At 42.0% G+C, this 10,360-nt stretch overlaps 2 protein-coding genes across 5 annotated transcripts in view; both read right to left on the bottom strand.

Moving 5' to 3' along the window:
• Positions 1–3,893, bottom strand: part of col12a1a (collagen, type XII, alpha 1a) — a 53,350-nt gene extending 49,457 nt beyond the window's left edge. The window contains exon 1 of one of the 4 annotated variants that reach the window (XM_085257821.1): positions 2,144–3,893. The gene's annotated coding sequence lies outside the window, so the exon portion shown is untranslated. Of the gene's footprint in view, positions 1–583; positions 1,156–2,143 lie in introns of those variants that run through there. The other 3 variants (XM_085257823.1, XM_085257820.1, XM_085257822.1) reach the window with 3 other exon arrangements.
• A 126-nt stretch (positions 3,894–4,019) lies between these two features.
• LOC146551806 (cell cycle control protein 50A-like) lies at positions 4,020–9,591 on the bottom strand. Its single transcript, XM_085257824.1, has 7 exons — positions 9,126–9,591; positions 8,324–8,443; positions 6,814–6,921; positions 6,636–6,723; positions 6,354–6,497; positions 5,676–5,885; positions 4,020–5,026 (listed from the first exon to the last, which is right to left on the bottom strand). Exons 1-7 carry the CDS (start codon positions 9,366–9,368, stop codon positions 4,833–4,835), a joined length of 1,107 nt encoding a protein of 368 aa, XP_085113950.1. The 5' UTR covers positions 9,369–9,591; the 3' UTR covers positions 4,020–4,832.
• Between the last annotated feature and the right edge of the window lie 769 nt (positions 9,592–10,360).

The raw sequence follows: 10,360 nt of genomic DNA on the forward strand, positions 1-10,360 counted from the left end.
CCTAAGGGTTCCCTTGGGAAAAGAGAAAAAAAAAATCACAGAAGCAAAAATTTGTTTTTAATACATTCATTTCCTGTTGCAGATTTACTTGGATGTGATTAATTTGCATTTTTGACATTATTTTATTATTATAAACTCATGAGTCGCCCTCACACGGGACACTTCAGGCTGAACTCGAGTTCTTTAAACTTAACCGCAGGCTGTGCGCTCCGCCTGGTGCACATGTGAGGACACTGCAGCCCTGGATCCAATCGGATATCTTGGATCATATAAAACACAAATATTAGGCTAAATCTAAGTTACTACAGGCTTACCTGCCTCTCGCGGTGGCTGCATTTAAATCTGTTCAGCTCAACAACAAAAAAATCGAGCTCTTATCTTAAATCTTCTAATCTCAGATCAACAACTCATTTCAAACTTCTATAATTTGCTTTAAGAGCATTCAGCTTGGTTTGGTGATCAAAGCGCATTCAATTGAAAAAGTGTGAATAAAAAATTTAAATATCGTATCGAAATTTTGTGAGGAAAAATAAAAGTTGATCTTTATAACGTAATTGTTAGAAATAAAAGTTTGTCTACTCACCTACTGAAGTTCCCCCAAAATTCTGAACGGACCAAACGTGAGCGCAGCCCGCTTGAAGCCTCCCCCCTCAGGAAAGTAAGAAATTTCAGGAGCTGCTCCTGGACCCCCTTTCCTCTCTCTCTAGCTACTGGAAGCTCCACCAGCAGATGTCCAAGAAAGGAAAGCCTCTTTCCAAGTGGGAAGAATCTTTCCACCATCGGCTACTTAATAAGGGGGGAGTTCCCAGCTCTCAATTTACCATCATATGGGCTTCTTACGAAAGCTCCGTCCTTCACTTGATGTATGTCCCCCGCTAAGACCGACCGGGTGTTCGGAAATTACATTTTTCCCAGCATTCGTTCGGTCTGGCGACGAGTTTCCAGCGCCAATTGTGACTTCACAGCAGGGGCACCTTTGGCCAGAGCGCACCGAGGGGAACTTTCTTATTTGCGCAATGAGCAACTTTATCCAGCTTATTTACACAGATGTCAGCTGAAATTAAAACTTCACCTTTTCATTTATAAACAATAATTTTTTTGTTGTCATTCTCCCCAAAATGCGCTCAAGATGCTTAAAGAAACAAAAGCGAAATCACATCAGTCCGTTTGTCTTTCAAGTTTATTTAAACTATAAAGGACTGAGTTTAGTTGGCTTTTATTGGGGAAGCCCTGGATTTTGAGCAGCAGCTGCTCCTGAAACTGAGAGTCGAAGGTTTATGGCGCCCTCTAGTGGTCATACTAGAGATAGACAGCAGATACAGGCTTGGGAAAGAAGTCTAAAACAAGGGTGTCAAACTCCAGGCCTCGAAGGCCGGTTTTAGATCTCACCCTGGGTCAACACACCTGAATCTAATGATTAGGTCATCAGCAGCCCTCTGGAGAACTTCAAGACATGCCGAGGAGGTCATTTAGCCATTTAAATCAGCTGTGTTGGATCAAGGACACATCTAAAACCTGCAGGACACCGGGAAATTCTTGGGATATTTTCCCATAGAATAAATGATTTTGTAGGTTTTAATTAAAAATACCAACATTCCTTTAAAAAGAGAGCTGTGATTTATCTGCACAATAAATAAGCAGTGATCTCAAGCATCTGATACTGAACTTTTACAGAGTTACACCATGAGACAAACACCCAGGAGGGTGCTATAACAGTGATCAGACAAGAGGATGCAAAGGGGTCTGCATGGGATCCTACAGCCATGTTGGTGTAATTAACTGGGAATGCTTTTTAATGATCTTGTTTCACTGTGGCTTCCTGGGCATCACAGCACTAACAGCTCAACATATCCACTCCTTGTGAGGAGATCAAACAAGAATTACAGATGTAACCGAGATACAACACAAGTTAATAATCTAGACTTTAAACAGCCTCGATGATGCATCGTCAAATTACAGGCATTTATCTTTAGAAGACAGTTTGGGTTAAAACGCTGGGGTCGGGACGCGGGCGTGTTTTATCCAAAACACAGAGTGAGACATCTGAAATTAGCCTGACTCATCAAATCTCAGACGAGAGCTGACATACCAAACACACTGAGACTTATTGCGGCTCTGTGGAGCGGAGCGTCCTTTGACCCACCCTTCAGATGATGATGGGCATGCTGTTGTCCTCCTGATCAAAGAGGGGGAGGAATGAAAGCACATTATTGCTTCAAAGGCTTCAGTTTCTGTGTTCATGCATCTAAAAAAAAAACAAAGAAATAATATAAAAATGATTTGAGCAAATTTCTCCCAACAAGAATGTCTAAAGTTTGCTTGCAAAGAGCTCGACTCTGGTTAACCACAGCAATCAAATGATGTGCTGGAACAGTGTTTGTTTTGGGCTCCAGATTTCTAGTATTATGGAAGATCAGCAAAGCCTGGCACACTCTGAATGTTGACTTTGCAAGATTTTTTACTTGCAGCACACAATAACTACTAAAGCCCAGCTCCCCTACAGGCGGAGATCTTTCAATAATGCAGCAGGTATCTCACATATTTATCCTCCAGGCTACAAAAACGTCAAGGTTCTGTCTCCAGAACCTGCAAATCCAAAGAGACCCTTTCATTTTACTGTAACTCACTGAGAAATACAGCCTGTTATCCTGTACCTCCATCTAAAGATTCACATAAAGTAAAAACAATATTTCAAGCAAACATTTGCTTGTAATTTACTTATAATAAGCTTTAAGACGCCACACTGCTGGAGGAGTCTTGTGATCACAATGATGCACAAAACAGCAGCGTTGGTCAAAAGTGAACCGACAAGAAACAACTTCACTTCAAATCATCCCAAAACCACACAATAATACTGAAAGATCTTCACCTTTTCTGCTTCTGTGCTCTGTCTGTCTGTGGGAACCACCGGACCTACAATTAGGCCCTTAAAGGCTGATAAAGCCAAATGGCGACACCTGCTGGTCAGCCCTGTCCGTTGCAGTGAGTTCAGTTAAAAGATGAATTCAATGGTATATACCAGGTTTAGGCAATGCCAGGCCCCGAAGGCCGGTGTCCTGCAGGTTTTAGATCTCACCCTGGGTCAACACACCTGAATCAAATGATTAGTTCATTACCAGGCCTCTGGAGAACTGCAAGACATGTTGAGGAGGTCATATAGCCATTTGAATCAGCTGTGTTTGATCAAGGACACATCTAAAACCTGCAGGACACCGGCACTCGAGGCCTGGAGTTGCCTACCCCTGGTATATACAGTCCATAATTCATATAACGTTAATTAGGCATGATCTAATTACTGATAAAAGTCTTCTTAACAAAAGTTAGCTCCCCATTTTCCCCAGTTCCCAGAGATTATCAGCATGGTGTGTTATTGATGATCGTCTTTGTTGTGTATTTCAGTGTCTGAGACAGTCAGATTTCATTTAACGTTCTGATGATGATGATGTAGAGCAGTGAGAGGAGCACAGAAGCATTAAGAGTAGGAGAGTGTATAAGAGACACATTAAACACAACCTCCTCCTTACCTGGATAAGTGGTGCAGTCCACACAGGTGAGGCTTTAAGTACAAGGACTGTTTTTTACATTACATTTTACAACATCACACCATTAAGCATTAGTAAGGTATGAGATAATGTTTCATTCATATATCATTACTCCTCCTTAGTATGCCATTTATCAATACAGATGTGTTACTGTTGCACCACACAGAGCTATCGCTGCTGGTAATGATCATTAAAATATATCTGGATTTATAAATAACATACTAAGGAGAAGTATATAATGATGTATATAGTGATATATAATTGACAAATTAAGCACTTACTAATACTTTACCAATAGTGTGACATCATTATAAAGTGCTACTTTTTATGTGTTTAAATTCTTGAGGGGATTGTTTCCCCTTATTTCATTAAGTTAATAAAGGCCAATAAAACACATCAACATCCCTACAAATAACAGTAGCATGGATAATGGAAGCAGTGGGAGTTCTACCATTATAATCACAAATGACAGCGATACATTGACCAAGTTCTTTAATTGGACCCTACAAACCTTATAAAAAGCCAAGGAGCTCAAATTGAAAGTTTTAACAGCATAAAAAACCAAGAACAGTCCAGAAGGGCGAAACAAGGGGGAACCGAACAAACGGGACACTTTTAAAGTGCATATCGTTTGGTCAACATTAACCAATCAGACGATTTCACACTCTGGCCGAACCACTAACAAACAATAAATTAAGAATTCCTGTGCTCCACCCACCCGGAGACACCACCTTTGAATTAGGAATACTGTATAAAGTAAGTTTTATGAGTGATAAATAAAAGACTGGCTCCTCGGTCACAGTGGAGGGCAGAAAAGCATATTTCTGTTATTACTTCTTATTAATGCTTTATGACTCTTGAATATCAGTATTTATCCAAGCAATCATAATCACCTTCAGTATTCAAGGTAATCCCAGAACCCACAGAGGTATGTCAACGAAGTGTTACGGTACATTCATCAGCAGGACATATAACTTTACATAATATGGACAAAAACTTGCATTAAAATTACATACATCCTTCAATAATTAAGCCATTCGCAAAGCACTGCTAAAATGAAACAGGTACTTTGATAATGTTCAGATAAATAAAAGACTGCAAACCTGAAGACAAAAAAAAAAAAAAGACATTCTCAGCAAATCGGCCTGAAGCTATATACACAGAGACACACGGAGACGCCTCGCTACGCTTAAACACAGCTTTGATGAGAAACTGGAGACGCTACCGTACGACAGCCTGGTACGGCGTACGCACTCGTGCATGCAGAGGCCCGAGCGTGGAACGCGCCGTTTAGCTTGGGATATCCGCACTGGTGTTGCGGTTGTCGTATTTGTGGTGGATGATGAGCAGAACCACACCCAGGAAGAAGCAGATGGAGCCCACGGTGATGTAGGCGATGCCCAGGAAGGGGTTCTTTCCTCCCATCCAGGAGATGGTGCTCAGGATCATCCGCTTGCGACCATCAAAACTGAGTACGGGGTAATCTGATTACATGCGGTTAAAGAGAAATGACAGAGTGCGCGCACACACACACGAACAACGATACACCCTTAATCTACTGAGATTCGAGAAACCAGAAAAATGATCTTTTTAAATATCTTTACACTCAATGGACACTTTATTAGGTACGCCTTGCTGTTGTCTTCACAACAGACTTAATGGCACAGTTTCAACAAGGTGCTGGGAACATTTTGATTTTGGAGATAAGGACAAACTCCTGTTTCACCACATCCCAAAAGTGTCTCTATTGCTTTAAATCCATTGACTTTGCAGGGCATTTGAGTGCACTGAACTCTTTATCACATTCAAGGAACCAACTTTGTGACATGGCGCGTTATCCTGCTGTAAGGGCCAACAGAAGATGGATACACTGTGGCCATAAAGGAATATAAAATAATAATCTATTTGTGGCCCAGAGTGGATACTTGAGTATATGTAGATGTGTTTAAAATATTTATATCTGCACACCTCTTGAATCAAAAGCTTCTCCGTGTGCTAATCAAAGAAGCAGAGATACTGCAAGTAAAGACCGTCTGATCTGTTAAGCTTTATAAGACACAAAAAACTCACGCTAGCCTGTTCAAAGCAGCATGTCTAACTCTAGTAATGAGATTACTGGAATGTAAAGGATACTGTAGGTGATGTTCAACATATAATTCCCGTTGGGGAGAGTTGGGGTGGTGCCAGACTTCTTCTGGATGATGCGATAGAGCTTCCGAAAGGTGGGCAATGCAGCCGTGCGCATCCACACGATGAAGTCCTCATTGATAAAGCCGTTGTTATCAGGATCCGACGGGTCCAGCTCGTACACCGGCTTTGCCCAGTTCACCGGCTTCGCTGTGTCTGAGAGAGATGAAGACAAAACCCAGCTGGTCATTGCAACTCGAACCTGCGAGCCTACAGGGTAGGGATGCACCGATACCACTTTTTTGGAAACGAGTACGAGTACTTGCATTTCAGTACTCGCCGATACCGAGTACTGAATAAAAACATGATTTAAATTTACAGGTAACAGCTTTAGTCCTATAATTTAACAAAAAATAAAACAAGGGACTGGCTTGGAATTAAGAATTATTATTTAAAATGAAAAGCATGTTGTATGCAACATATTACAGAATAAATAATTATGAAAAAAATATTTAAACAGTGACAGTGCAACTCACTCACTCGGCCCTCAGACCGTGGTATCGGTCCCCGGTATCGGGGGACTTTTAACGAGTACTTTAGAAAATGTGGTATCGAGGCCAATACCAGATACCGGTATCGGTGCATCCCTACTACAGGGGCCTGTGAACTGTGTGCAGATGTCACCTCGGAAAGCTAAAGTCAGGTTGCTGTTTCCAGCAGGATTCCTGAATTTCACATGCTTGTCCGTCCACCACGCAATGCCTTTTTTTACCAGAGGAACTTCAATTTTGCTGTTGTTGGAATCGACGTAGTACAGCACCAGAGTGTCTGAAACACATAATCAGTATATTCAGTACAGATATCAGGCTCTACAAAGCTTTAACACAGCAGTTTTAAACTGTAGATAAGACTCCAGTTAAGCTAAACAGCTGAGAGAGGGAAAGTGAAGTTTTTCAACACACTCACCGTTGAAAAGGCTGTTAGCTATGGCCCCACACGGAGCAATGGACACATCTCCGCTCTTACGGTACGGCTCACACTCCTTGCTGGGATCCTGGAAAAAGGACATAATGTTCACCTGATGGAAGAAACATTCACTGGATTCTCTGAATTATCTATAGGCACAAAAAGTACAGCAGCATACCGTCAGAGCAGACAGGTCACCGTTCAGCTGTCTGTCATCTCTGGACTTCACATAGCGTCTGTGGTTCTGGTAGAAGTTGGACAAGCCGTAGTACATGAAGACGTTGCTCTGTACGAGAGAAAAGACAGCATCGCTGACAGAATTAGGAATCAGTAACGACCAGGATGAATGAGCAGCTTTTCCGTGACAGGGTCTTACACACAATCTCTATGATCAACATAAATCATCAAGAAAATCATCAAGATTAAAAGATTCCCCTTCGGAAAACAGTGATGGAAATTCATTTGAACTCACTGGTTACTGGGACTGGGAGATAAAACCAAATCCAATGATATCCATGCATATTTAAAAATAAATAATACATTTGTAAAAAGGTTAACAACATAGAGGGGCTTTGTTTAATGTGGGACATGCGTCTTCTTGCCAGTCTGTGCCTTCATAAAAGGCTGTGGTGCTTGATCAGGTAGTGATGTTTCTCCCACAGCCTTACGGCACCGGTGTCATCTTTGTTTCGAGCAATCAGGCCAGTTTTACAAACTGCTTTTTGTGCGCACCATCACAGCTCACCTGGTTGAGTTAGCAACCCATATACCACAGGCTGGAGTCCTTACTGCAGGGGCCTGGGTTTGAGTCCGCGCAGGTTTATTTGAACCATTTCATTCCTGCTCGCTCTCCCTATTTTCTCTGCTGTCTGTTAAATGAGGACTAAAAAGCCCTAAAGTAAATTTTAAATAACCTCATTTTATACCTGTATAAAATGTTTTATACAGGTATAAAATACCTGTATACCTACTCCAACCAGAGACAATAACAGGTGCTGGAAATCTACAAGGAATATAAAAATAACATGGTGCAACGCAATAGTGCTGCTGCAAAACGACAAGAGAGCAGCACTCCAGAAAATCATTAATCTTGCACATTCATAAGCGTTTGATTTCAGTATGAAGAGAACGCTGAAATAAACATTTAAAGCCCAGCTCATTTATTTTGTTGATCAGTGCTGCTGTTCGTTTCTACACAACTCACTTCATCAGGTTTGTTAAACTGAAAGAGCACATGATTCCATTTTCTGTTGAACGTGAATAACTTTGTTGACAAAAATACTTCACCTTCAGGTGATTCACTGTTCAGGATGCAGTGTACTTAATACAAATACTTCTTCTGCTTCTCAGAAAAGAAGCACGCAAACATTTTAATTAAAAAAAAAATGCTATTTTACAAGCTAAATGCAAGCTGTTAAATGAGACGAGTGCAGACGAGCAACTGAGAGCTTTTTATAAATAATCAATGAAGCCTTCTGAAAGCTGCAGAGCATATTTTAAACCTACAACAATCAATAGTAAAGCAGCCTCTAAACAAACCTTGAGTGTTTTTTGTTTGTACTCAAAATAGATCTTAATGGACAATTATTGTTAGGATTGCACAAGCAGCACTCTCCGTCCTGCAGGTAAATGCATGCATTATTCATTAACTTCCAATGCCTGGAAGCTGGTGGGGGATCTGAGCTCACCTCAAACGGCTGGAGCAAAGTGAAGTTGACGGTGCAGACACAGGGCTCTGTGGTGTTCCAGGTGAAGTTCTTTGCACAGTTGTAGCACGGGCTGTCACTGCTCACACCAGTGTAGTCGATCTGAAGCAAAGAGGAAATAAACTGATGTTGAAATACACTCAGTGCTCCGTCTATTCAGTGCAGCAACATGACTAGAAGAAGGTACAGACTTGAATCAAATACAGGAACACTTTGTTTAATGCACAGGCAGCAATCACTTATGATCACAGCAGCCCTCAAAGGCCCACTGCGAGGCAGGAACCCCGGACACATCCTGTGTTTCTTACCTTCTAGTCCAGCTTTGTTTAGACTGTTTTGAAGCCATGTGAAAGCCACTTTAGAGGCTGTGGTTTGTGGTGCTGTTAAACCACACTCCCCAAACTATGATCAGCCACACTGATATAAGCCGTGATTCTGATCACTTTCTAGCCTCATTAATATTAAATATGTGGTGCCGACTCCCCATGTCTCTGATGTTTTTAACCATCTAATATCGACCTTTGATACAAGTGTGTAGCAACCACATTTAAAAGTAACGTCGAATGAATGCGCTTCAAACTGAACTTCAACACTATGTTGTTCATCTTTACAATTAACATTGTTAACATTGGCGTGACGTAAAGAAGCTACGTCACTTATCGAAGAACCACTTATTCCTGTTTAGTGAGCCTCCTTCAGCAGGTTTACTGTGTGTATAAACGGTGTGTAGGAGAACCGAGAAGAAGCCAGAGTCGGTTAAAGGCGGACAGGAGCGCGACTGTACCTCAAACTCTTTGATGTTGTTCGATGTGACGTACAGGCCGATGCCGATGGGGATAAAGATGAGCCCAATGACGAAAAAAGCCGGCAGCACACTGCCTGCAGTGAGGATGGGCTGCCAGGCTGGAAGTCTCTGCTGTTTGAACGCCGTGTTGTCCGGTTTCTTATTTTTCGAAAGGCCAGTGCCGCTCGAAGCGCCGGAGTGGTGTCCGTCCTCTTCCTTAGCGTTGTAGCTCGACGCCATCATGGCTGCGGTCAGCTTCGAGTTAAATAATCCTCTCTGACAGACAGCCGAGCTGCTCCGTTAATCCCACACGTCAAGTAAGACACAGAGCGGTTAGGCAAAGGGTAAAACTGTGAGCGAAGTGAACTTTACCCCCAGTCTAATGAAAATATCTGCTCATTGTAGCGCTGACTTCTTGCTTGCCTTCAACTGCGGTTCTCTCTCCAGAAGAAGAAGCCGGAAGCTTTCGAACCAATAGCAAGAAGTAGCGTAGTAGTGACATCATCGCAAACATTAGGGTAACGCCCCTTTGTCACTGACAGCTGATAGTACCTGTAGGCGTCTGTGCTCGGGTTTTAACGTGAAGGCTCTACATGTTTGACTGTTTTTAACCTTTTTTCTCTGTCCTCTGTCCCTAGAATCCTCCTCAGTTACACCAAACCTCTGCACGTCCTCCTTCACTACATCCTTGAAGCTTCTTTGTTGTCTTCTTCCTTTCTTCATACCTGATAGCTCCATATTTACCATCCTTTGTCCAGTGTCTCCTCTGTCCAAGCTATCTCAACCTCACCTCTCTAACCTCACTTCCTGGTCACTCCCAATGAAAACCTTCAAAATCTTCAGTGTCACCATCTCCAAACCATGCATCACAGCAGGTCTCACTGCCATCTTGTAAACTTTCCCTTTCCCTCTTGCTGCTATCCTTTTGTCACAAATCACCCCTGGCAGTGCTTTCCGGATGATCTGATATCATCGTGTTGGTGTTGTTCCCACATCATCATAATAAATGTTGTTCCGGGTTTCTCCTTCACCTCTCTTTGGATGCTTGACCCCAGGTGTTTAAGCACATCTACCTTCACGACCTCTGCTTCTTGCACCGTCACTGTCTCATTGTTTTCTTTGTCTGGCCTCGTGCACATTGCTTTTTAAAGATTTCTGTTTATATTACAGGAATCAACCAGAATATTTGTTATTCCAAAAATATTTACGTAAAGCACAGGATATGAATTTTTTCA

Source organism: Mchenga conophoros, linkage group LG19 (assembly GCF_057382185.1).
Source record: "Mchenga conophoros isolate Kocher_MC1m ecotype Shallow Benthic linkage group LG19, M_conophoros_male_GT1.1, whole genome shotgun sequence".
Classification (NCBI taxonomy): Eukaryota; Metazoa; Chordata; class Actinopteri; order Cichliformes; family Cichlidae; genus Mchenga; species Mchenga conophoros.

Bases quoted from the DNA above. Each gene is read 5' to 3' on its own strand.
- LOC146551806 (XM_085257824.1), bottom strand. From the start codon at position 9,368: ATGATGGCGTCGAGCTACAACGCTAAGGAAGAGGACGGACACCACTCC. The intron at 6,724-6,813 runs GTATGCTGCTGT...TCCTTTTTCCAG, and splicing joins GTGACCTGTCTGCTCTGACG to GATCCCAGCAAGGAGTGTGA. The intron at 5,027-5,675 runs GTATCCTTTACA...GCATGTAATCAG, and splicing joins TATGTTGAACATCACCTACA to ATTACCCCGTACTCAGTTTT.